The sequence below is a fragment of the Pelodiscus sinensis genome, chromosome 19, assembly GCF_052426305.1.
Source record: "Pelodiscus sinensis isolate ZL-2025 chromosome 19, ASM5242630v1, whole genome shotgun sequence".
Lineage (NCBI taxonomy): Eukaryota > Metazoa > Chordata > Testudines > Trionychidae > Pelodiscus > Pelodiscus sinensis.
Window position 1 is genome coordinate 18,541,618 of NC_143070.1, and position 26,500 is coordinate 18,568,117.

The 26,500-nt window shown below is 51.9% G+C and overlaps 1 protein-coding gene and 1 pseudogene across 2 annotated transcripts; one reads left to right on the forward strand and one right to left on the reverse strand.

Moving 5' to 3' along the window:
* Window positions 1-5,267: 5,267 nt before the first annotated feature.
* On the reverse strand, window positions 5,268-14,551 carry LOC112545218 (C-type lectin domain family 2 member B-like; annotated as a pseudogene). Its single transcript, XR_016347416.1, has 4 exons — window positions 14,467-14,551; window positions 6,470-6,651; window positions 5,718-5,821; window positions 5,268-5,547 (listed from the first exon to the last, which is right to left on the reverse strand). The product of XR_016347416.1 is annotated as a C-type lectin domain family 2 member B-like (transcript).
* A 4,124-nt stretch (window positions 14,552-18,675) lies between these two features.
* Window positions 18,676-26,244, forward strand: LOC102458754 (C-type lectin domain family 2 member B-like). The gene is made up of 6 exons (XM_075913770.2): window positions 18,676-19,327; window positions 19,771-19,952; window positions 20,215-20,313; window positions 23,624-23,811; window positions 24,560-24,663; window positions 25,234-26,244. Exons 2-6 carry the CDS (start codon window positions 19,856-19,858, stop codon window positions 25,388-25,390), a joined length of 645 nt encoding a protein of 214 aa, XP_075769885.2. The 5' UTR covers window positions 18,676-19,327; window positions 19,771-19,855; the 3' UTR covers window positions 25,391-26,244.
* The last annotated feature ends 256 nt before the right edge of the window (window positions 26,245-26,500 follow it).

Sequence of the window (26,500 nt, forward strand, 5' to 3'; positions counted from 1 at the left end):
CCTTGGAGTAGTCTTAGCCAGGGGGTAGGAGTGGTGTCCCTGCCCAAAGTTTGTGGAAGGCTGGAGAGGGATGGCACGAGACAAATGGCTTGGTCACTGTCTTCGGTCCATCCCCTCCAGGGTCCCTAGTGTTGGCTGCTGTCGGCAGACAGGCTACTGGGCTAGATGGACCTTTGGTCTGACCCAGGACAGCCATTGTAAGCTCAGGGCTCAGGGTCAGGGGTCTCAGTGGACCCCCTTGATTTTCATGCACACCTGCTCCTGGGTGGCCAGGCTGGCAGCTCTCCTGCCCTAGACGGCCATTTTCCTGTGCCTAGTGCGGAGATCGTAGACGAGGTCCACGATGTCTGCACTAGCCCAGGAAGGTGCCCGCCTCTTGCGGTCCCGGGCAAGCTCCCGGGAGCCGCCAACCTGGTCCCGGGAAGAGGGGGTGGGCTGGGGGGCATTGGGTGGGTGGCTCTGTGCCGTGCAAGGTGCAGGGTCTTCTGGCTGGGTGCTGGCAGACTTGCACCTGGCACGGGCACCGTAGCCAGCCCGTGCCCCTTTAAGGGCTCCGGGGCCGGGAGGGGGGCAATAGAGTTTCCCTGGTGTTGGCCAGAGTGGCCACCAGGGAAACCTGGGGAGGGCTAGCCTCCCACTAGTTTGAATTAAGGGCTACACACCCCTTAATTCGAACTAGTAAGTTCGAACTAGGCTTAATCCTCGTAAAATGAGGTTTTCCTAGTTCGAACTAAGCGCTCCGCTAGTTTGATTTAAATTCGAACTAGCAGAGCGCTAGTGTAGCGCCTATGAATGTTAGTTCGAACTAACGTCCGTTAGTTCGAACTAACATTGTAGTGTTAGTACCCAGAGGTCTTGAAGCCTACTGAGGGCTGCACAGACAAACTGACAGAAGTATATTTTCTTTCATGGCCCTACCAGAAAGTTGTAATTTATTATAGATTATGTTTAGGTATACTTTATAATATTTTTTCAGGTCTTGTTTGACTGACTTGAAATTAAATAATCATTTAATTGATAATTTATATTTAATATTTTATAAATTATTGGTACATAAAATGTGTGAAACTGTTGTTCAAAATGTAAAGTACTTTAATAAATTATTCTATATTTATGAGAACTTGTTGAAAGAAAAATAAGTATATAAAATTCACAGAAGCCTGTTTGATTAACCAGACTCTAAAGTTTCAGATTTTGCATAATCCTAATTATTCATATGATTGCAAAAAAAGACACATTTTGTACCAATAAATATAATTTTGTGATTTTATTTGGAAATAAATAAAAAATATTAAATCACTTTTTTATTATTCAGCATTGAGAAAGAAATACAACAGTTGCATAAGAATAAAATATAATAGCATAACAACTTCAAATTAAAACCTGCAGCATTTCAGTCATGAGTATTCTTTCCAGAGAGCTAACACCGCTTTTGTGATACCAGTTTTCCAATCTTTGGTTTGCTCTTTTGAGCTGATGCTACTTTAATTACTGCTGATAAATGTTCACTTACCTTTGACCTTTCAGGTGTTTTGTTGGATTTTATAAGTGAAAACAGTAGTTCACATAAGTATGTGCTACCAAATGTAACCCTTCTGCCGGGTAGGCCTGGCAGTAACCAGGGCTGGGTTCAATATCTTGGGGTCCATCTCACATAGAACCGGCTCGAGCCCCCACCCAGTAAACTGGGAAATTCACGCACCCCTGGGCGCCTCTGAGAGGCAATGCTTCCCCACTCGCAAGCACTGAGTCTGAGTGTAGGAAAGAAACATTTAATGAAACAGAGAGAGAAGTCATACGGCATTAACTTGGGGAAAATACCACAGAGTTCATAACCCCAAACATGAGCCAAGCCCCCACCCCAGCCAAGAATCTCCAGACACCCCAAAAGTCTCTTGTCCCTGGTCTGTGCCACCCAGAGTCCCAAAGTTCACCTGCAGGGTTTCACCTCCTAACCTGGGTAGAGGGATAGATGGGGGCATCTTATACGGACTCCTCCACGCTCCACCAGCTGTCTTGTCCCACACCTCTGGATGCTCCGCTGGGCACCTGCTGCCTCTCCTTGTCTGCTGCCACCACTGGTGGCTGCTCCTCACCTGCCACCACTCCACACCACTTGTGGCTGCACCTTGACTGCCCCCACTCCACGCCACTGATGGCCACACCTTGCCTATCTCTGCTCCATGCCACACCACGGGCTGCAATAGGTCTGGCTCTCATCCAAACCAGTGATTTCAACTCTTTAGCCACCAGCTGGCCTGCCAAATAAATCCAGCTTTCATTGGACTAGCAAAAGAAAAGACTCCTCAGAGCCTGCTTTAGGTCTGACCTTAAAACAAACGGGAAAAGATCCAGGCTGGGCCAGGTTCACACCTAGCAGGTGTGAAGCAGGCTGACTTAAGCCTTTTAACCCTTTCCCCCAGCTCAGTTCACTCAACTCTGGAAGGGGGGAGGCTTGTTCTTCCGAGTCCTCTTACCATGATGGTGGTGTCTCTCCTGCAAGCACTGGTGGCATGTTTTACAGTTCCCACATTTAGGGGTAGCATGATTAGTTACCCCCACAACAGTCCCAAATTATATACAATTCTCCACATTCCATTCCAACACTGACCTTCCATCAGCCCTGGCTGAATGGGATTTTTACATAGCCACACCTCGGATTCTCTCCTGAGCAGTATTTACATGTTAACAGTTAATTACCTTGCAGAGCTAAACAACTGTAGTGGGTACACCCACCCCTCCTTTTAGCTGGCTGATAGCAAGCAGCAGTTCAGCCCCTGCTTACACAAACATTGACAATATTTTTGACACAAACTTATGTACTTCAACAAATTGCCTCACAGCTGGAGAAATAAAAAATGCCAAGGTAATTATATTTGTGTTTTAAGAAAGTCACACTGAATTATGGTAAGTTCCATTTGCTTATTTCCTTCAGCCTTTTGAAAATCATTAAGAAATGGTGCTGTAAACAAGAACTACTTATCTTCACATGATTTGATCCTGGAATATCTCCTTGAATTCATGTCACAGCAGTACAATATTTGATGCATAATTTGCAAAATGTGAACTAGGGTGTTTGCTTTTATGGTCTTGACCTGTAATTAAATGTGTTAAATATTTTTTTAAACTGTGTTTCCCAAGACAAAGTTTGGTCATAAAAGCTTTTTATATTGCCATATATAGCAGTCACTACCTAGCACTTCCCTTGAAGTTTTAAATTCAAGTCACACAGATGTTTGCTAATGTCAACCAAAAATGATATAGCTTGTACCCAGTTATCTTTATTAAGTCTGTTTTGTCCTTTCATTTCAATGAAAATAATTTCTTCTCATAGTTTCCAAAACTCTCAAACAAGAAAGCCAATGGACTTCAGTACAGTAGGGCAACCTTTCACACCCAGTTCCAAACTCAATAATGATCTTACCCACAAGATCATGCTGAGCCAATCCTTTAGAATCTAAAGGTTTTTTACTACAAGAAAGAAAAGCATGAGAGCAAGGTTGTTAAGTGCATTGAATCTCCCAGTTCTCGATGCAGGCTGCAGCAGAGATGTTATAACTGCTGGCTTAAAAATCCTTGGTGTACGTCCTACATCAGGAGGGAACCACAGTTCCTTTCGGCTCTTTGATTACTGCACTGCTGCCTCTGGGATGAAGAGCTGAGCTGAGCACCAAGATGGAGTTGGTGTGACGTAGTGGGGGAACCTGGCTGGTTTCTATGCGGCTGGCTCTGGGGTAACCCCCACTGGCTGCCGTGGGTACCACGACCCAGCAAAATAGGATGAGTCACTATGCAAACCAGTATGGCCAGACACCCCCCATGGAGAGGAACAAAGGAAGGTGGAATGCTGTCCTGGCTGGGGGGCAGGGCTGGAAGGTTGTTGGTTAGTGGCTGTCTGGGAGCATGGAGGAGACAGCCTAGGGAAAGGGGCTGGAGTTTAGGGGCCCAGTCTTCCCCCATCTCAAGGGGGCCTGAGGTATCCTAGCCCAGCTCTGTGACCAGATTACATCTGTGCTGTGCTGTATCCTGGAGAGGCAATAAACTTCCTCTATTCCACCGGCTGGTGCAGTCTGTTTGTGCCATTTCGGGGTGCAGGAGACGGGGGACCCCCAACGTGCCGTCACAGTTGGCCATGTGGCATATTTATACTCTGCCTGGCTTCTTCCAAGCTGGTGAGAATCACATGGTCTCTGACCAGGGCCCTAGATTTCTTCATAGGGGGGTCTCTGGTACTTAAGAGACCTATTGTCCCTGGAGCCTTGCTAATTAGCATGTTCATAGGCTGAGCCCATTGCTCAACCACATACAGAGAAAATTCCAGTCTCCATACAGGGTACATATTCCTAACTCCACACAGACATTATACAGATACATGAAGAGCATGTACAGAATCAGTATAAAGTGAGCTTTTGTTTGACACCTCACATGGCCCCCTTTGTACCACCTTTTGGTTACAAACACTCCCTCAGGGGTGCAGCAGTGATCTGGCTGCTCCCCTTAAAATCAAATAACGTGACAGCTTGGTACAAGATCACGTGCTGCCACAGCATTGCCTGTGTGCAGCTTAATAGCAACTTAGGTTACGTGCACACATGCAACTTGAGAGTTTTTTTTCTTGGAAGGTCCCATGGCTCCATATCTACTTTATAAACAATGTAATCAGGCAGGCCACACTTAGTTTATAAACATAGTCACAGGCTGCAAAAAAAATTGATCGGGCTGCATACAGGCTTCATGTTTGCCCCTAGAGGCTGCAATTCCCATGATTCCTTGGGGGGGGGGGGGGGGAGAGAAAAAGAAAGTGTTGCTCTCTTCCAGGCAGTGCAGGAAGACTTGGTGGACTCCATTTTGGAGAGAGCTGGTGTGGAGCCTTTTCCAGTCCAGGAGCTGCTGCTGGAAGCTAGAGCCAGCTACCGAGAGCCTGCTGGGGCTTGGATCTAGCAGGGAGCTCTAGCGGCTGCTGGTGGTTGGCCCTCCAGGGGAGAGACTCTAGCTGTGCCTGGAGCAGGCTGAGAACAGCCCGCATGGAAGGAAGTGTCACTGGGACTGTTGTTTAGGAAAGGGCTTGCAAAGGAAGGAGCACAGAAGAGTGAATCCACGTAATTTAGGGTGGCAAGGTGATGGGGCATACAAGGAAACAGGATGCAGCATGGAGGCAGGGCTGGATTATCCAATAGGCAGACTAAGCACATGCTTAGGATGCCAGCAAAGCAGAGGCACACACACACACAAAGATTTTACAGTATAGTATTGTTTTTTATTTTGAATTACATATGGGGGGGCACCATAATCTTTTCAGTGCTTAGGGCCTCTAAAAGTCTTAATCCGGCCCTGGCTGAAGGGGACCAGAACAGGTTTTCCCACCTCTCACCTCCAGTGTCCTTGAACTGTCTAGTTCCCCCCCCCCCTCCCACTACACATGCCTCTTCTTACAGTGGGGCATCAGGTTTGCTGCAGATCCATTTTCTCCAGGTGCTGCAGCTGGAGCTGCTGACGTTGAGATCTTCATCCAGGTACGCGCAGTCGGCTCCTCCTTGTATTCCAAACCTGCAAGCCCGAGGCGACAGGCGTTAGTCAGCGTGTGCCAGGCACAGATCAAGGGAGATGCTCCAGGCGAGGGAGAGTTGCTGCTGCACTCACAGCCCCCTGGAATCCTCCCTGCACCCATCTCCCCAGCTGGCAGGAGGGGAAGTGAAAGCAGAGAAAAAGAGACTCACTGATGGTCGAACTTGGTCCCATTGGCCCAGTGCCAGACCCCATCTGTGCCCTTCCAGAGGCCGATCCAGTGGTCCAGTCTGCCTGGGTAGGGCAGCAGGGAAGCCTTAGAAACCCAATACAAGAAATCAGCTGTGTTTGACTTTGACTCGGTGCCGCTGCTCCCCCACCAGTGCAGCTGGGGGTTTCTAGATGCCCCTTCCATTGTTCTTGGGTGAAAGGAGTAGAGAGGTATTAACCCTCCCCCCTCCCTGGACCTGTTTTTTGGGAGGACTGTGGCAGGAATTGAGCTGCACAGTCACTGTCTGCCCAGCAGCCCCTTTTTGGGGCACAGCAGGGCCAGGGAGAGAGGGAGCTGTGGGCGGAGGGCAAAAAGACCCTGCCTCCAGGGCAAGGTGGTTGAAGGCAGGGGGCATAGAGCAGGCCTCAACTTGAGCTGGATTTTCTCCATGCTGCTCATGAGGGAATCCTGGGGCTTGGACAGGGTCTCACCACTTGCAGCCCATGGGCCCGGAGCCAACTGAGCCAGACTAGCTCTGCTCACGAGGAGTCTCCCACCAGGGCTCTGAGCAGGTGCAGGGTCGGGGAGGTTGGAGCCCAAAGCCCAGTCAGGGTTCAGCTGCCAGAATCACACTGACTCCAGCCACCCAGCCAGGGAGGCACCCGGCTCCCTCTGCCCTGCATGGGCTGGGCCCAGCCTGGCCTGTGGTGCCGGCGATCGCTGGGCTGGGCACAAAGCACCTGAGCTGCTCACCAGCATTTCTGGACTCTCAATCCCGGCCAGGGAGGCAGCATGTGAGGAGCAAAAGCTCTGGCTGTAGCTCCAGTTCCCTTGAGAATTAGAAAAATAGTAGAATTTCCCCTGGAGCCGGATCCAGCCGTCAGGGCACGGGGAGGCAGCAGAGGGGGGGTGAGAAGAGAGCTTAGATTTTTCCCCTTAACAAAAAAAAAAAAAGAGAACCCAGGATGAGAGCTTGCCCCCTCCCTGGAATCTGTGGAGAACAAGCAGGGCCACCAAGGGCAACACAGGCTCTCCCAGCCCAGATCCCATCAGACTAGCAGGAAACATCCGAGCTGGGAGAATTGCCAGCACCCAGTGGGAGCTTAGACACCCTCTAGTGGGCAGCGGTGGCAATGCCTGCCTCAGCGAACACGTCCCCTAAATGCAGTCAGGGGCTTCCAGAGAGGGAAGGTTCGACTATGTTCTAGTTGGTCGCACCCTCATTCCAAGAGAAAGTGGCCTGGCTGGAGGAGTCAGGAAGACGCTTCTGTCCGTCAGTGGCTGGCCCACGGCCTGAAGCTGGAGGGTTCGTACCTCTTATACCGGGTAGTGTCCAGGGGCTAACTCAGAATGGTCTCATTATCCACATCAAAGTCCTGTCCTTCTATGTATCCTACTGAGCTCTGGGCCCCGATAACCTCCCCTGTCCGTGTGTTCCCTGAGGCACAAGACTGCTAGTTACATATTTTATGCTCCAGGAGTCAAGTGTAACAGTGATGTGGTACAGGGCATCCCCGCTATATGTCACCCTGGCATGCTTCTGTTGCACACTAAAATCGTTGAGGCTCATAGGAATTAATTTTTTCTAAGCCCTCCCATTCCCCACTCAAGTTTCACAAAAAAAAACACCTCAATTTGCACAAATAGAAGTCAGTCGCAGGAAAATCATATATATATAGTAGCCCAATGTCTGTAATGCTGAAATGCTGGCTGTTCCCTCTGGGGGGTGCGGTTGCCTACCACCGTGGCACTCGGCTGACTTCTGCGCAGCTCAGCTGGGTTGCTGCAGGGGAGCAAGTGGTGCACGTGGCCATTGGGGTCTGTGCTCCCTATGCAGCACCCCTGTGCTGCATGGGGAGCGTGGGGCCCAAACGGCCACATGCACCGCTTGCTCCCATACAGCGGCCCGGCTGAGTGGTGCAGAAGTCAGCTGAGCGCCATGGCAGGAGGCAAAGGGGGGGTGGGGCGGTGATGTGCGGCGTAACGGCGGCTCCAGGCCCCACCCCCTGGCCGTGAACAGACCCTGGACAGGGGGAGGACAGGGGAACGAGGGGGAGGGAGAGTTGGAGGACAACTGGGAGGCTGCAGGATCAGTTCTGGGGTGAAGGGAAACGGTGCAGGGGGGCAGCTGGAGCTCATAGGCAGCTGCTCAGCCGGGCTGTCGCACGGGAGCAAGCAGCGCAAACAGCCGTTTGGACTCCGTGCTCCCTGTGCAGGAGGAGAAGAGACAGGGAGTGAGAGGCTGGAGGTGAGAGAATGAGAGGCAGAAAAGAAAGAGAGACGGAGAGAGAGACAGGAGGCGGAGAAGAGCAGGGAGGGGAAGGCAGTAGGAGGAGGGGAGAAAGAGAGATGGAATGAGAGACCGGAGGCTCAGGAGAGAAGACCGAGATAGAAAGGGAATAGGATGTGGAGGAGACACCTGAAAATCCCATTTGATTATGGGCTAATTGGCTAGTAATAAAATAATTCCCCACTTGAAGTTGTTCCACTGTAAGTCCACGGTTTTTGGAACATATCTTGGACTTACAGTGAGGATGGCCTGTACTTCCATGGCCACTAGGGGGAACTAACACACACACACACACACACACACACACACACACACACACACACACACAGAGCCAAAGAGTAAGAGTAACTTCCTGGACATGATGCTGATGGTTTGGCTTCCATACACCATTTTAAATCTAGAATTCTTTAAGAGGGAGTCACCATGTATGTGGACAAGGGGGCTTCAGTGGATAGAGTGTATTTAGATTTCCAGAAAGCCTTTGACGAAGATCCCTTGCCAAAGGCTCTTAAGCAACTGAGGAGTAACGAGGAGTAACAAGAAGCCTAGTTCGAACTACCTAGTCCGTGCCGCGTGTAGCCGCGCGGCACGGAGTCCGCACTAGCAGACATTTAAAAATGGCGGCGCCCAGCTTTATGCAAATGAAGCCCGGGAAATTCAAATCCCGGGCTTCATTTGCAACTCCGGTTGCCTACCTTACCACCCTAGTTCGAACTAGGGTGGTAGTGTAGACATACCCTGGGATACTAGTCATAAGAGGAATCAGAAAAGTGGGAGAAGGGATATTTCCGGGTGGGGCATTTCCCATGAATTCATTTGGAGGTGCTTACCCCAAAGGCCCATCACTATCACAGCTCCCACCAGGACGAGGATCCCAGCTGCTCCTAGCCCCAGAGTGAGCCGATGCCAGCGGGGGCACGGAGGCTGATCTGTAGGAATCAATGTTTGGTGAAAAGTCTTCAGCACATGGTGCAAGAAAAATAACAAACTTTCCTGTGAAGCCTGTGGCGCATCCTCCAGAGGGCATTTGTGTCCTTATCACCTACCAGGAGTAGTTTTAAACTCGGGCTGTCGATTAATTACAGTTAACTCACATGTGATGATGCATGATGTACAATGGGGTAGCGAGGGAATGGTGGCAGGGGGCAGTTGCCCCCAGGTGCCACATTAGGGGGCGTGAATTTAGTCCCCCCCCCCTTCAGTCCCCCCATCATCCCTCAGCTTGCCAGCTCCTCCTCTGCCTGCCGCTGCGGTCTGGAGCCTCCTCCCCACTTCTCTGCCCTCAGCCCGACCTGCCTCCATTTCTGCCAGCAGGTTAGTGGATGCAGGGGCCTGCCCCAATCTGGAGGGGGTGGGGAAAGATGTGGTACAAGCTCCACCTCTCCCACCCAGGATCGGGCTCAGCCATGCGCCAGGTTCAGGGCCCTGCTGCCTGGCAGAGGTAGGAGGCGCAAATTTTGTCCTTGTCCCTGAGTGCATAAAACCCTCGCTACACCTCTATTGACTTACATCCCAGAGAGAGAGAGAAGCAGGCTTCCCAACAATCCCACATGACAAGAGATGTTCCTTATTTTTTCATCTCTGCACAACAAGATTAGGGGTTGCTGAGTGTTGCAAAATGCAGCAAGAAATCCCTGTGGTGAATGTGGGTGTGTCCTGCTTGCTATAATTATTTATTTATAAAGTCTCATACAGAATAAGCTCATGTCATTCACCCCTGTCTCTAGCTAGGCTATGTCTAGACTGCACATTGTTGCTCAAGAATATATGCAAATGAGGTGTGGTGATGAATATCGCTGTGCCTCATTTGCATACCTAATGAGCCACCATTTTTGCAGCATGGGCTTTTGCGCAAGAAGGAGCTATCTACACTGTTCCATCTTGCGCAAAACATCCCTCTTGCGCAGGAGCCGTTCTGCCGCTTATTTTCAGGAAGAACGGCTCCTGCGCAAGAGGGTTTTTTTGCACAAGACGGAGAAGTGTAGACAGCTCGTTCTTGCGCAAAAGCCCCTTCTGCAAAAATGGCTGCTGATTAGATATGCAAATGAGGTTCTGCAATATTCATCACTGCGCCTCATTTGCCTGTCTTTTTGTACAATAATTTGTGTATCTCCTTCTGTGTTTTTTTTCCTGGAAGAGGTTTTTCCAATATTTGGCCTGGCTACATGAGGCCAAATGTAGGGGGGAAAAATCCTCTTTTGAAAGCCCCCTTATTTCTCCTAAAAGAGGTTTGCAGGGGGCTTTTGAAAGAGGGTGTTTTTCCCAATATTTGGCCCCGTGTAGCTGGAGCAAATATCAGAAAAGCCTCTTTCAGGAAAAAAAATGGAAGAAAATATTTCGGAAGCCGCATGTAGTCTAGATGGGCTGTTAGATCAGTAATCTCATTGTGTCTAGAGAAGTTACACTCTAATGATACATGTTTTGTAAAATAACTTGTCTGGTTAAATTTCAAATACAAGTCATTTTCAAGGGAATCCTTAAAGGAAGAAAAGTGTCGACGTTTTATGTTAAAATTTAATTCTTGATTTGTTTCCTCATCATTTTAGACATACAATCACAGCCCACCCTCAATCGCCTCTCTTCCTTACTATTGCTTCACTTCTGTCTGTTCTAAATCACAGCTTCCCAGTTTCTCCTGGGGTGAACCAACCACCGTGCATATCTCTCTATCATTGATAAAGGGGGCTGACCTTATGAGCTTTCTTTGTGTAAAACTTCAACATGAGGTAAGCTAAATTTATTTGGGGTTTTGACTCTCTCTGAGGCTGTTTTCCTGGGTGCTCTCAAAGGCCTCATAGCTGAGCCTTCCCAGAACTGAGCTGTTTCAGCATTTGTGTTGCTCTGCTGGGGGTGGTTACCCCAAATCCGTACCTGGGCTGGGGGAGATCAAAGCTTCTGGCCCAACAAAGCAGGCTGTTGGGGAGCCCCAAAGGGCAGGTAGGGTGGTGTGATGATCAGCACACTGGGTCATAGCCTAAGAGGACTTCTGTGATCAAACCTATCACAATAATAGCTTTGAAAAACACACTCTGGCTGTGTCTACATTGGCACCCTTTTCCGGAAAAGGGATGCTAATGAGACACTTCGGAATTGCAAATGCCCCGGGGATTTAAATTTTCCCTGCGGCATTTGCATGAACATGGCTGCTGCTTTTTTCCGGCTCGGGGCTTTGCCGGAGAAAAGCACCAGTCTAGACAGGCACCTTGCGGAAAATAAACCCTTTTCTGGAAGATCCCTTATTCCCGATTTCAAGTAGGAAATTTTGTCTCACCTGTGCACTGTGGAGCAATCCTGCTGAGTAGTTTGAGTGCCAGTCTGTCCCCCACAGACAGAGCCTCCCTCTGCCAGCCCTTCCCCCACATCCCAGATGCACAATGACAGAAAGTTTGTTTCCGTGTCTGCATTTTCCTGGGCAGGAGGTGGGGGGCTGCTGCAAGATGGCAGCAGGGGTTGGACTCCCCACCCACCCACACACACACACTCACCAACCCAGAGGGGAGCAGCAGGAAGTCGAGGGACCCACAGCCTGCTCCTCTCTGCTGCCATCTCCCAGTGGGTTGGTCCCTTTCATTGTGGCGGCTGGAACTCTGCTGCACTCGGCTCCCCTGAGCTTGCAGAGCAGGGTGAGAATGGGGCCAGGGCTGGGGCTCTCTGCTTCCCACCACTGTGATGAAGTGGAGTTTCCCAGATTGGAGATAGCAGAGGGGAACAGGCTGAACCCCCAAAGCCCGGGGCCTGAGGCCACTGCCCCAAACAATCCTATGGATGGGACAGTTCTGGGGGTAGCATCCAGGGCCACCTGCCCCCCCCCCCCAGGTTGCTTTGACCCCTTCTGGGAGTGGTGTGGAGCCGGGGCCACTTGAAGGAAGTGCCGGGCCCTTCAATGGGCAGGTTCTGAATAGCTTTTGCTACATAAAGATGAGGAGTAGCATGAGTACAGCAGGCATTTCTCTTCCAACCCCCAATCTCCCGAAGCCAGCCCTCTGTACCCTTTACTATACCTCATACCCCTTGTCCCAGCCTTGAGCCCCCTCAGAGCTGGCACCCCATACAACATCCTACACCCCATACCTGTGAACCAGCCCTGACCTCTCTTCCCCGAGCCAGCACCCTATAGCCCTGCTTGCAGCACAACACTGTGCCCCAGTGCAGAGCCCTCTCCTGCTGCACCCAAACTCACCCCAAGAGCTTGCACCCCTCACCCTCTCCAGCACCTCAACCCTCTGCCCAAGAGTCTCCCTGGAGCTCCCACCCACACTGAACCTCTCAGTCCCCGCCCAGAGCTTGCACCCCCTCCCAAATCAACATTTTCAGCATTGAACACTGCGGGAGGGGGGAAAAAGAGGAACACATTGATCAATGAACATTTGGGCAGCCTTATCAGGCTTGCGATGAGAAATTATAAATACTGAATGGAAACAGTCAAGAAGGAACTTCACTCTTAGGCTACGTCTAGACTGGCATGAGTTTCCGGAAATGCTTTTAATGGAAAAGTTTTCCGTTAAAAGCATTTTCGGAACAAAGCATCTAGATTGGCACGGATGCTTTTCCACAAAAGCACTTTTTGCGGAAAAGTGTCCATGCCAATCTAGACGCGCTTTTCCGCAAAAAAACCCCGATCGCCATTTTCACGATCGGGGCTTTTTTGCGGAAAACAAATCTTAGCTGTCTACACTGGCCCTTTTGCGCAAAAGCTTTGCGCAAAAGGACTTTTGCCCAAACGGGAGCAGCATAATATTTCCACAAGAACACTGACAATCTTACATGAGATTGTCAGTGCTTTTGCGGAAATTCAAGCAGCCAGTGTAGACAGCTGGCAAGTTTTTCCAGAAAAGTGGCTGATTTTCCGGAAAAACTGGCCAGTGTAGACACAGTCTTACAGTTTTCAAAGTAAGTTTTGCAGTATTAATCTCTTAACAAGTTTACTCCCATAGCTGTCTTTTTAATTCCATGTATTTTCTTAGTTTTTATTTTGTAAAGGGATATCGTTTTGTTTTAGCTACACAAGTGGCTCTGTAACATTACATCCGCGAGGAGCAGCAAGCAATGTGCTCATTTAGCAGTTGATGTGGCTTTCATATTGAGGATTTTTTTCCCCAAAGTGGCCCCCACTTCACATATCATGAAAAACTCTGTGCTAGCTTGTGCCCTCCTGCACTTCCCGTGAGGAACCCCCTGATGGCTCTGGACCTCTCTCCTCCCCTGCTTCCCACAGATCCCCTTCCCCCTCAGACTGGAAACTGACTGTGCCCTTTTCTGGGGGTTTCTCTAATATTTGCCCTTAAAATCCTCATTTCCAAGCATTTCATAATTTCCCAAGCAATTGCTCCTGCCTGACAGCTTGATAGCTGAGATAGCTGCAGAAAGTGAGCACAAAAGGGGCCTAAACACTGCTGTGGTTGTGGTTAAAAATACAATGTCGGGGGAGATTTAATACCGTATTTCCCCAGTCCTAGCTGGGAAAGGAAGAAAAGAATTAGCAGCCATGACCACTGAGATTCACATTAAATTGGTGCCACATCATCTGTCCTTATGGAAAGTAGAAAATCAGTCTTCATTTTTAGATCAAGATCCTAAGCTGTGGAAACCTCCTGCCTGAGGATATTTCATCATATAGCTACAGCCCATTCTCCATTGTTGTCACAGCAGCACACTCCTATCCAGTTGTTTGCACTCAGTGACTGGGAGGGAAAAACATACCGGTGGCCAGTCACACACCACCCCTGTGGATTTGTCCAAGGCCTGACATTTACAGGGTGCTCTGTTGGTCTGATACACTCCCTCTGTGCAATTACTCAGTGCAATACTGAAGCACATGCCAGAAGTAAATGATGCTATTCTCGGTAGGAAATCCTACACCTACAAGTACTTGCCAGGTCAGGCCCTTAGCAGTGCCATTGGAAATAGGAGGAGTATTTACATCCACTCTCTTTCAGGGTACGTCTACACTACGGAGAAGATGAAAGCTGCTGCAGTCGATGTTCTGGGGCTTGAATTAGTGGGTCTAGTGAAGACACGCTAATTCCAACTGAGAGGGTGCTCCTGTCGATGCGGGTAGTCCTGCTTCTGCAAGGAGTAAGGGAAGTCAAAGGGAGTGTGTTCTTGCTTTGACTTCCTGCAGTGTGAACAGCTCCAAAATTCGAGTGAAGATACTTCGACTTTAGCTACACAATGTACCTGAAGTTGTGTATCTTAAGTCAACCTTATCCCATAGTGTAGACATACCCTCAGTGAGTTGTGCTTCACTCCATGAGTCTTCTGTTCATCCCAGGACACTTTCCCTCAACCCCTCTCTGACCCGCAACATGCAAAGGCCCCAGCTGGGACTGTCAGAGCTGCCCAGTGGAGCTGGGTGCCCAACGCCCAGTAAATTTCACCTCCTTTGGGTCTTTTTAAAGCCATTTTCTATAACTACTGTGTTGCGATAGCAGACGCGCTGGGAGGATGCTCAGTCACTTACCGTGGGCTCCACCTCTCGCAGCGGAGCAGCCTGACTGTCTCTGCTTCCAGAGGTTTAATACCGTGTAGCCCTCTTCATTCTCCATTGGCCAAGTGTGTCCTTGGTTTGATTTCCCAGCAGAGGCTCAGAGTGGGGAAAGGAGGTTAACTGGTCATCAGGAGTAGTCTGTGCCGCTCAGGGATCCCGCAAGCACTGGCTGTTCTTCAATAGAAACCACACAGGAAATGCAGGCACTGAGCAGCGCATGTAAGGTCTTAACTACCTCTATGTCCTCCTCCCTCCCCTGGACTGTGCTGAGAACTGAACTGGCTGGGCAGAATGGCTTCTAATACTAGCGAGTCAGGGCCCCTTGGCTAGCCCTGCTGAAGCGGGTTTCAAACTGATGCAAATTCACCCTGCATCCACACCAGTGCTCTCCTCAGTCATTTCCATGGCAACATCCTCTGGGTACTGATCCCACACTTTTCGCTCAGCCCCAGAAGCAGTGCATTCTGGGAAACTCAGCAAACCCATCAGGGCACTGAGGGGGCAGCAGTGGGAGGGGAGAGGTGAACATGTATAAATCACTGGCCTAGGTGTGTTCCGTGTCCCCAGCTCTGCCTGATCTGCAGAGGGTGTGGGTCAGTACCCAGAGGATGTTGCCATGGAAACAACTGGGGAGACCAATGGTGTAGATGCAGGGTGATCTTGCATCAGTTTGAAACCCACTTCAGCAGGGCTAGCCAAGGGGCCCTGACCTGCTATTATTCAAAGACAGCCTCACACACGACCCCTGGCTTTCTTGTGCACACTGCAGGGGGCTCACACTTCTAGCTCTGCAGCTTCCTGGTTCAGTTCCAGCTGGTTCTTGTCACATGCGCTCACCCATGTTTTCCAGTTTTTTAATCCTCTTCATGGCTCTTCTCTGACCCCTCCCCAATTTATGAGTATCTGTGCTGGATTATGAACACCAAAACTGGACTCAGGAACCCAGCAGTGATCTCACGAAAGCCATATCCTGGCTTCCATTCAAGAGTCCCCTGTTTATACATTCCAAGATGCATTAGCTCATTTGGCCACAGTGTCGTACTGGGAGGTCATCTTCAGCTGATGATCCATGACCCCAAAATTCTCACTCCTACCTCACTCACTGGCTTTGTGCTCAGCATAGACTGTAGCGTGTGGGTTGGCAGACTGTTGGTAGGTGTGCTAGAGGCGTTTTGGGGCAGGGCTCAAAGAGGGCAGAGTTAAGGTGGTTTTGTGGGTTGGGGATTTTTCCTCTGAGTGTTTATATATCAGTGAGTGACTTACGTTCCTTTGCTAGAATAGCTGCATCACACTGTGCATTGTGTGGCCAGTGCTTGCTTCTACAGTCCGGCAGATCAATAGAGAGGTTTTTGGAATCAGTGCAGTCAGTGTGACTCTAGCAAGAATTGCAACTAACCAGAGAGCTTGCTGGAAATTGGTTCTAGGCACTCCAGCAAATACACAAGCATGAGTGTGACCCAGTGGCTCTCACAGGAAATTGTCTTTGGTAAAGAAATTGCTTAGTATCTAGGGGGTTGTTCACACCATCAGCATCCTCTGATGCACAGCCGGGCTGGCTCGGCTCAGCACTTCCTGTCCGTGCTGGCTCGGCTCAGCACTTCCTGTCCATGCAGGGTGCTGACATTCACTGCTCTTCCCTCTCACGCTCTGAACTCCGCCTGTGTCCCAGAGACCAGCCTCACCACAGCTGAGATGGGCAGGCCAGGGCTGCAGGGAATGTGGACAGGGACAGGGGACGGTAACAAGTCACAAAAAGAAGAGGCCCACGCAGGAAGGGCAGATCATTAAACCCAAGACTAGGTTGGGCCCAGAGGCAGCCGTAGAGCACAGGGCGGTGCTGGGAGCTGGCCCAGTGACGTGGGTGTGAAGAGGGATCTGAAGGCGAATTGAGAGGTTCCTTTCAGCCCTGGGGAAGAGAAGCCAGTCCAGGCATTGGGGGATACATGAAAAAAACGCAGCTGGCCAAAGGGGCAGAAGATGAAGGGCCAAGGAGGAAATGGTAGAACAGGGGTCAGGAGGGACCTTCCCCCAGGGATGGGTTATCCTAGAGCTGCAGGGTGTCTCGCTCCTTCCTCTGGTGCTGGCTAGTGTCAGAGACTGGTGAGTGGGTAAAGCAGGGTAGGCAAGATGCATCCTGTGGGCCAGATCTGGTCGGCGAAGCCACTGCTTTAAGCAGCTGGTAGCTCCCTGCTTTGGATGTGGGGCCTGAGCAGCAAGTATCTGAGGCAAGGGGAGGCAATGCTTCCCCTGGGTCTTAGTGCTCTACCTCAGGGTCCTTCAGGGGCCTTCAGGGGTGCTGCCTAGGTAAGCGCCTCCTGGCCACAGCCTGGCTCTGGCACCCCCGCCCCTCTCTGCCCCCGGCCACCACTCAAACCCTCTGCCTCCCTCCCAGGTCACAATGTCCTCCCAGACTCTGCACCCCTTCCTAGAGCCTCTCCCCAAGCCAGAATCCTCTCCTGCACTCCAAGACAGGGGTGGATGTAGGGCAGGGCGAGCAGGGTGGCTGCCCCGGGCCCTGCGCTTCAAGAAGCCCCACGCATGCGCCATGGCAAAGGGAGGCCCCGCGAAATTGGGCTGCCCTGGGCCCCGCAAAATGGTCATCTGCCCCTGCTCCAAGAGCCTGCCCCAGATCATAGCCCCTCCTTCACTCAAACTCCTTCTTAAACCCTGCACCCTGTCCTGTACCCCAGTCCCCTACCCTTAGCTCCTTCTGCACCCAACCACACCCCTTCCATAGAAAAGTGTGGCCCTTGACCATTTAACCAAATCTTGGAAGGTGCTCCTTCCCCCATCAAAAATTATTGTCCAGTCCTCGGAAAGAGGGACCCCAGTCTGCAATTAAGGGCACCATTTTAGGAGGGCAGGGCGGGCAAGGCAGGCAGGGCTGGCCTTTCCATGAGGTGAACTGAGGTGGCCGCCTCAGGTGCCAGATTGTGCAGGGAGCACCACTAGGACCCAGTGTAGAAAATTGTGTCTGCCGCTGGTGTATATGTATTCTCTCTGCTCTAGGTGCACAGAGATGGTGGAGTGCTGCTCTGGAGGAAGGAGGACACAAGAAACACAACAGGCAGGCAGGAGAAAAGGGGGTATGGGAACATCATTTGAGCTCCCTGCCTCAGGTGCCAAAATGTTGTGGGCTGGCCCTGCGACAATAATTTCAAAGCAATCAAGAAGGTTCCCACATCACAATACAAATGTGGGGGAAATCAGGTCAGAGACATGCTGATACTCCCTGGCTGCGTCTAGACTGGCAAGTTTTTCCACAAAATCATTTGCTTTTGTGGAAAAACTTGCCAGCTGTCTACACTGGCCGCTTGAATTTCCGCAAGAACACTGACGATCTCAGGGAAGATCATCAGTGTTCTTGTGGAAATACTGTGCTGCTCCCATTCGGGCAAAAGCCCTCTTACGCAAATCATTTGCACAAGAGGGCCAGTGTAAACAGCACAGTACTGTTTTCCGCAAAAAAGCCACGATCGCGAAAATGGCAATCGGGGTTTTTTTGCAGAAAAGCGCGTCTAGATTGGCCACGGACACTTTTTCGCAAAAAGTGCTTTTGCGGAAAAGCGTCCTGCCAATCTAGACGCGCTTTTCCGAAAATGCTTTTAACAGAAAACTTTTCTGTTAAAAGCATTTCCGGAAAATCATGCCTGTGTAGACGTAGGCCGTCTTGGTTCTGCACATGCAACACTCCAGTCATCTGAAAAAGTGGGCTGTGCCCAGGAAAGCTCATGATACCATCTACATCAGTGTTTCTCAACCTTTTTTTTAATAAAGTACCCTTTTAAAAAATTATAAGTACCCCCAGTACCAAGTTTTCAAATACACACACATTTTTCTACCATTGCAACACATTTGTTTAAACAATGTCATTGTAGCAGGGCAGGCAATGACATTTTTGAGTGTAAAAAGTAGAAAAATAATAAAACGCTGTAAAACTTAAAACACATTCAGTTTTCTCCAGATTTCAGTTATGTTGAGGTATCTCCCAGACTTCTCTGGAGTACCCCTAAGGATCCTCATGCCACTGGTTGAGAAACACTGGTCTACATGCTTGGTTAGTCTTTTAAGTGCTACCTGACTTCTTGTTTTTTAAGTGTATCCTGTACAAACTAACTGGGCTCCCCGCTGAAGTTCTGTGATAGATGGGCCCTGGCTGGCGAGATGCCCAGCGGGACGGAACTGGCAGTTTGCCTCTGCCCTGCTCACCCGCCCCTGGAGCGCTGTAAAAGCCCCAGGGGCGCAGCCCAGCTCGGCCAGGAGAGTCCGGGGCCACGCTCGGAGCGGGCTGAGAAGAGAAGCGACAGAAACCGAGCGGAGCGGAGGCCAGAGCTCCCCGGGCCCATTGGAAGGGCCGCCGCGCGGAGACGCTGTTGCCCAGGAGAGACTCGAGCAGCGCCCGGAGGGGGCGGCCCGTCCTAGCGAGGGGCGGGGAGGCAGCGGACAGCCCCGGCCACGAGGGGCGGGCGGGCTTGCTCCGTGTTTCCCTGCCGCGGCGGGAGGCCACAGAGCCGGCTGGGGCGAGGCGGGGCCGTGCTGGGCTCTGGTGCCGAGCGGGGAACCGGCCGGCCCGGCGGTGGGGGAGCAGGGCTTGCGCCCCCCACGGGGACACGGCAGAGGGGGCGGAGCAGTAGCTGGGGGACGAGCCGTTCACCGCCCCGCCCGCCCCCCGTCACCCTATAGGCGCGGCGCGGATGGCGGGAGGATTGGGCGGACGATTGGAGCTGGGACTTTGGCGCCCGCGCACGGGCTGAGCTGCGGGGCAGGTTTTAGGGGGCGAAGCTCCGCGCCCGGCGCCTGGGGAGGGTCCCGCTTCGCTCGGCTGCGGCGCCAGGTGAGATGCTCGCGGCGGGTCCCAGCGCAAGGAGAGGCGGGCTGCGGGGCTCCCCTCCCGCCCGGTCTCTTTCCGCTCGTGCCCGGGCGGCCCGGCCCGGATCAGCCCTCCCCTGTGCGTGCGATGGGAAATGTGGCTCCTGGTTCCCCCTCTGCTACTGCCCCCTTGAGTCTCAGCTCCCTCCTGCTGCCAGGGCGAGGAGAGGGGCTCTGGTCCCCCCCCCCCCCCGCATCCCGTGGGTGCCGGTCACGCGTGGGCAGGCCCAGGGGGGAGGGGGTTTCCAGAGCAGATCTGGTCTCAAGCCCTTGGGGGACAGAGAGAGATGGGATTTAAGGGGTTTAATCACCATGGCACTGCTGCTGGCCGGGGCAGGCTGCTGGGACTGAGACACCCCAAATCTCCCCTCCCCTGACCTCTCCCGCTTGGCCCGTCTCTGCTTCCAGCCGCTGCTACATCAACCCGCCACCCAGAGAGCAACAGAGTCCAGCCCAGCCCCTGCTGCAGGGTCCCCAGCGTGGTGAAGAGACCATGGGGACAGCAGCTGGGTGCACTGAGAACCAAGTGCCGCTGCAGGAGTGCTGCAGTGTTGATTCCTCTGGGCACCCGAAGACGGGAGGGAAGCCAGGTAAGGGGGTGGCACTGCCTGGGACCGGAGAGACACCGAGTGGGTGAGGGGGGACCAGACTGTCAGTGGCAGCAGCAACTGCCCACAAATGTCACACAGTGATCCCCCCGACTATCAGCTGTGGGCAGCAGGGGCTGGATCCCTCCAGGGCCCAATCCCTGGCTGCCAGTGGCTGGCTGGCACACGCGGCACTGGGCATGTGGCTGGGCAGGGAACGTTTGGGCTGGTGTGTCAGACCCCCTCTAACAGGCCTTTGTTTCAGAGTCTTGCAGTAAGTGCAATAAAAGTGCCATCTCCCTGGGAGTTGTTGCCGGAGTCGTGGTGATCTTTTGTCTCCTCATCACTGTTATTGTCCAGGCAGGTGAGTTCTCAGCCTTCCCCATCCCCTCTCTGCACATCCCTCTTCCCTCCCACCGCCCGAAGCTGCCACTGTCACAGCGTCTCCTCCTGGCCTGTCTGGCACCTGCCCCTGGGACAGAGGCTTCCTGAGGGATGCTCCTCCCAGAGCCACCTCCTGCTACCTCCCAGGCCCTGCCCTGGGCACTCACTGTGGGATGAGGGACTGACTGACTGACTGACATTAGCCCCCCACAACCCATCTCTGAACACATGGGGTCTCAGTGACTATCGTTGGGTCCCAAACACAGTCACTGACACCCGGGGGGAGATGGAAGAGAGGGAGGGGAAAGGGGAGGAGAGCATGGCAGGCAGGTGATTGACAGGAGGGGAATACAGCAGTGAACTGGGCCCTATGCCTGCAGCCTGTCGTCCTGAGGTACCAGCCTGGCCTGCTTGTGTCCCTCGTTCCAGCCAGTTCCCAGCTTCCCAAACTAGAACCCCGGGGCTGTATTGTCTTGCCCTGGCCAGAGGCCTAAAATCACCATCGGTTTGTAAACTTGAAAGGGTTTGAATCAAACAGTGCTTCTCCCTGGAGGATGGCAGAGTAACTTAATACACAGTCTGGAATTCTTCTCTCCAGTCTAGGGCCACCTCAGTTGTTCAGTCTTTTACATCCAGATGTGTTTCCAACTGTTGAGGCCAAGTGGAGATGTCACTTCCCCTCCTTTATAGCGTCTTCCAGATTGCTGGGAAGATCCTTTGCTATGACTGAGTCAAGTGGTCTCCATTTACATGCTCGTTCTGAGAAGTCTCTACTGTATACGGTTCTGGACTATGGGCCATAAACAGCATCCAACTGCTCTGCTGTTGTACCTGAAAGTCTGGCTGGCGGTGTTTCTAACCTCACACCATATTTCAGTAACACATGCCCAGGAAAACTCATGTTCCCGTCTACGGCTACGTCTATACTTCAGGCTTTTTGCACAAGAACGGCTGTTCATGCGCAGATACTTGCGGAGCATCTACGCTGCATGTGTGTTCTTGCACAAGTAAATTTACAGTACAGAGTCAGAAAAGAGGGCTTTTTGCACAAGAGTTATTCCTCTCCCCACGAAGAATAAGTCCTCTTGCACAAGAGGGTAGTGTGGACGGGCAACAGGGGTTTCTTGTATAAGAAACCTCTATGGCTAAAATGGCCAGCAGAGCTTTCTTGCACAAGAGAGTGTCCACACTGCCATGGACACTCTTGTGCAAAAGCATATGGCAGTGTGGACGCACTCTTGCACAAGAACTCTTGTGCAAAACAGTTCTTGCGCAAAAAGCCTGCAGTGTAGACATAGCCTAAATGTTCTGTTAGTCTGTAAAGTGTTACTAGACTATTTGTTATTTAAGCTTTTCTGTGAAACCTGTGATGCAAATCACACACTGAGCAGTACCAGGAAGCATTGTCTGCAGTGCCTGTCCTGCTGTGTTCAGTGTTTGATCACTAGTGCATATAGCACCCTGCACTATGAAATCTCCAGGGATATACATGCCTGGTGCACAATCCAGCACCCCTGCTGTGGCTGCTAATGTTCTCCCAAACAAAGTGTTCCAATCCCAGCCCCAAAAGAAGGCTTAAAAACCAGCAACAGACTTGTTAGGATACAAAATGAGGAACAAAAAAAGTAACGTGCACAAAAATGGCGGGAGGGTGTAACCTGGTGTGGCTGAGGTAGCCCTCACTAGAATTGCCAGGATCAGGGCACACTGCAAAAGGGAAAGCAAATATTCCCAAGACTGGTGGGAAACACTGAAGTTAAATTTCAGAGTGGTAGCCATGTTAATCTGTTTCAGCACTAACAACAAGGAATCCAGTAGCACCTTAAAGACTTACAAATGCCCCAATAAATGTGTTAGTCTTTAAGGTTCCATAGGACTCCTTGTTTTTACTGAAGTCAAACTTCCCAGTTACCCACAAACTGTGCTGCTTATTCTCCCACACGGTTTCTCAAGAAGCAGAAAAATCATGCAGCCCCCTTTATTGTATTCCAGTTCTCTGGTTCCAATCAGAACGTAGCTTCAATTCAGTTATTTGAAGTTATTTGAAATTCTGCTTGCATGTACAAAATGTTCTTCTGGCCCCAAAGGACCAGCCCCATTACCATGTCAGGGTAGATTTGGATCTTAGCCAAAATACCCCACTGCCAGCTAATCTTTTAGGCCAGTGTTTCCCAATTGGTGCTCCAGCGAACCCTGGGGATCCGTGAAGCGAAAGCAAGGGTTCCGCGAAGAGCCGGCACTCCCCTGCCCCCTGTTAGAGACAGAGCCATGGCGAGGTTTTTTTTCCTCTTTTTTTGCTCAACGAAACGTGGCAGGGCCCTTTTTTTTTTTTTTTTTTTTTTTTTTAAGGCAACTCTAGGGGTTCCGTGGCCAAATAAAACTGGGAAAAACGGTTTTAGGCTATGTCTACACTGGTGGGTTCTTGCGCAAGAACATGTGCACAAGAGTTCCTGGGCAAGAAGTCTTGCACAAGAAAACGTCCACACTGCCATGTGCCAGCTGTGGTTTTGCGCAAGAGCATCCACAGCAATGTGGACTCTCTCTTCCGCAAGAAAGATCTGATGGCCATTTTAGCCATAGGGCTTTCTTGTGCAAGAAGCCCCTGCCGTGCATCCACACTGCCCTCTTGTGCTTACACTTGTCAGAGAAGAGTGTAGCTCTTGCTCAAGAAGCCCTCTCTTCCCATTCTTTACTATAAATCTTCTTGCACAAGAGCGGGCGGGCAGTGTGGACGCTCTGCGGAAGAACGGATGTTCTTGCACAAGAACACGCCAGTGTAGATGTAGCCTTAGTGTCTAAAACAGAAGGTTTATAATAAGCAAGAACAAGGAGATGTTACATGGTAAAGTGGTCACATACATACAAAGACTTCAAAGTCCATGAAGTTCCCAGCAATATGGGTGAGAGAGGTGGTTTGAAGGTCCCTCTGGAACGAATCATCTGCTTAGATGGGTCATTTCTGGCCAATGGGGTAGAAGTTGGCCACTGATGCATTAATTATCCTCTCCCTGCTGGTGCACTGATAATTGCCCATCCTTCTGTAGCTCTCTGCCCACCTCTGTTTGTAGCACTGAGCTCTCTATGCTGGGCTTTCTGGTGTGAACTGTTTGTGGAGTGAGACCAGGGGTAAGTAAAGCTCCTCTCTGGCTGGATTCCCAGGATCCTCTTGGTTCCCTGCCAGGAGTTGAGGTGTCTCAGAAGCCGGGGGTGCTGGGGCCAATTTCTCTATGTCCCCCTCGTGGCTGGGCGGCAGGTCTCACTCACACCACATGTTACTGTCTCATTCTCAGTGCCGAGAGCTATGCCTCCCTCAGCTGTTCTGGGCTCCCCTGTTTTGCTCTGCTGCCCACACGGCTGGGTCGGCTACAAGGGGAAATGCTACTATTTCTCCGAGGGCGAAGGGAACTGGACCGACAGCTGGAGCCACTGCTCTGCCCTGGGGGCCTCCCTGGCTGGGATCAACACCCTGCAGGAAATGGTGAGAGACTGTGATTGCCATACACTAGCCTGGGCTCAGCTGCTACAACAAGGCCTGGGCTCTGCCCTGTGGGCGGGGAGCAGCTCGGAGCCCAGAGCCAATGGACTTTCCAGCTGCTGCTTGCCCGGCTGGACTGGGCCCAGGCCCCTCTGGTGTCAGGTGTAACCCTGGGGATCACCCCTTCTCCCCCCACACTCCCCTCTAGGCTGAGCTGGCTCAGGCAGCTCTTGGCCTGTTGAGCTGCATTCAGGGGGACTGAGAACTCAGTTCAACACAGCCACTGCGGCTCCTCTCTAGAGCAAAGAGCAGCCAGCTGAGGAGAGGAGTTTTCATTGGGGCCCTGGCCTCACCTGATTGAAAAGGGGGGGTGTCTATTCTCAGTCCTGCCTCCCCCCCCCCATGCAGATTGTGTGTCACTCTCCTTCCCCAGGAAGGGCTGGAGGGAGCCCAGCTGCCCTGTCAGGTGAGGGGTTCACACAGAGCCTGGCCTGGACTGGGGGTTGAGGGAGCTTGGACCCAGCAATTCCCAAGAGCGGCCCCAGCCCTGGGGGGGTTAGGGTTGGGGGAACTGGGTTTGGCGGGGAAGGGTTAATACTGAATTACCCAGAGCTGGGCAAGGGGAAGAGGCAAATTCCCAGTCCCCCCCGGGAACACTCAGAGCCTTTCTGTGCGCCCCTGGGATTCCCTGTGCAGAGCTGGGGAGCAGCAGGGTCTGGCCCTGACACCCCCTCCCCCTCCACTGCTCTAGGCTTTCATGCACCGCTACAAAGGCAAACCTGATCACTGGATCGGCCTCCAGCGGGACCCGGAGCAGCCCTGGAAATGGGCCAATGGCTCCAAATTCAACAACCTGTGAGTCTCTCCCTCCCCTTGTGTGAGTTCCCTGGGATCTGGGTCTCTGGTGTGTGAGATGCCGAGTTCAGGCCGAGCTGCCAGCCAGTGGTGTAGGAGCAGCCAGAGCGCGCTCGGTCGTGTGTGTTAGTGGTGGGTGCGGGCTGGTGTCTGCCTGGGACTTCTCCTCATAGGGTGGTGCTGGGCCTGAGCTACCAGCCCTTGGGCTACTGACCTGAAACCTTCCCCACCCAGGGCAGTTTGGGTGGGTTGTTTAGGTAGGTTGGACCTGCTGGGTCCCAACCAAACCTGGCTGAATGTCAGGGGGAGCAGGAACTAAAATATCTCTCTGGCATAAAGGCACCAAGGAAGTGAGTTGATCTTGGAGCCTCACCTGGCCTTGCTCTGTCCCCTTTATGACTGTCCCTCTCCACTGGGGGTGTGCATGTCTGGTGCTGGTGCAGGCAGGAAAACCATGAGGGGTTGTGAATGCGGCAGCTCCCTGCCCTGTGTGAGTGTCGCCCCCTGTCTGTGACCGACGGGAAACACCCAGCTCCTGCCTGACCCTGCTCCCTGGCTTCTGCCCTGCAGGTTTGGGATCCGAGGAGGAGGTGACTGTGCGTATCTGAACGACGAGAGCGGGGTCAGCAGCTCGAGGTGCACCAATGAGAGGCGCTGGATCTGCACCAAACCCGATGCTTTTCCAACATCTGAGCCAAGAGCCACGACGCCAGCCTCAGCCTTCTAACATGATGGGGGCTTGTTAGGACAGTGAAACCTTTTCATTGTCCAAATAGGTGTCCTGTCTGGAACCTATTAAATATTCCGACGTGCTGCTCAGATTGTTATGGGCTGGGTTAGAGCTGCCTGGTGAACCTTCTTGCTTCCCTTCAGGGAAGGTTTTAGCAAGAATGTTTGTGGGTCACTTTTTGGAAACCCAACTGGCGTTTAACTCAGGGTCACCCTCCCCCTGCCCCCAATGTCTCATTTTATTGCCAGATGCTGCTTGAGCTCTGCACCTGCCAGGGGAGTAGAATCCCATCTGGTGGGGGGGAGGGAGGTTCTCCCCACCCCTTCCCTGGCCAGCAGGGCCTCCCCTGACCCAACCACCAGGGGCCCCAACCCTCTTTACCCCCACAGCTGCCAGTGGCCTTTTCTCTCCCCCTCTAGCACTGTGGCCAAAGGCTGGGGGCTGAAAAGGATTTGGGGTACGGTGCTATTTACTTGGTCTGGAGGCTGCTAGCCACTCCCAGGAGTGGTGTGGCTGCCCCCAGTAGTCACTCTGTAGTATAAGTCTCTCTTGCACTCGCTGCCCCCAATGGTCACTCTCGGTATCATGTCTGTGCCCCTCCCTTTCCATGTTATGGAAAACAGTCCTCTTCCCGGCACTTGCTCTTTCCTTGGCGCAACCAAATCCCGACCTTGATTTAAGTTAGGAGCAAAGGAAGCTGCATAACAAATTTGGTGGTCCCAGTTCTTACTGTTTAGGAGGAGTTCTTGAACAAATGGACTTGCAGACAGATGTACAGATCTCTAAATAGCTGTATTTCCCTGCTGTAACATTGTAAATAACTGTTTTTAATAAATTTGTATATAATTAGATTGGCTAGACACGCTGTCTTTTTGTGTGAGAGCTAAGGTGCCGTTCCCCTGGGGTAAGTGGACCTGTTGGGATGGGGCGTCACTTGAACGCGGCTGTGATTCTCACTGTAAGGGACCCTCTATCACAAAGGCAGCCTTGCCTGTTTGGTGATACAGACTGGAGCGCTCGAGGGGCTGGTCTGTGACACCATGACAAATACCAGAGGGGTAGGCGTGTTAGTCTGTATCTGCAAAACAATGAGGACCCCTGTGGCAC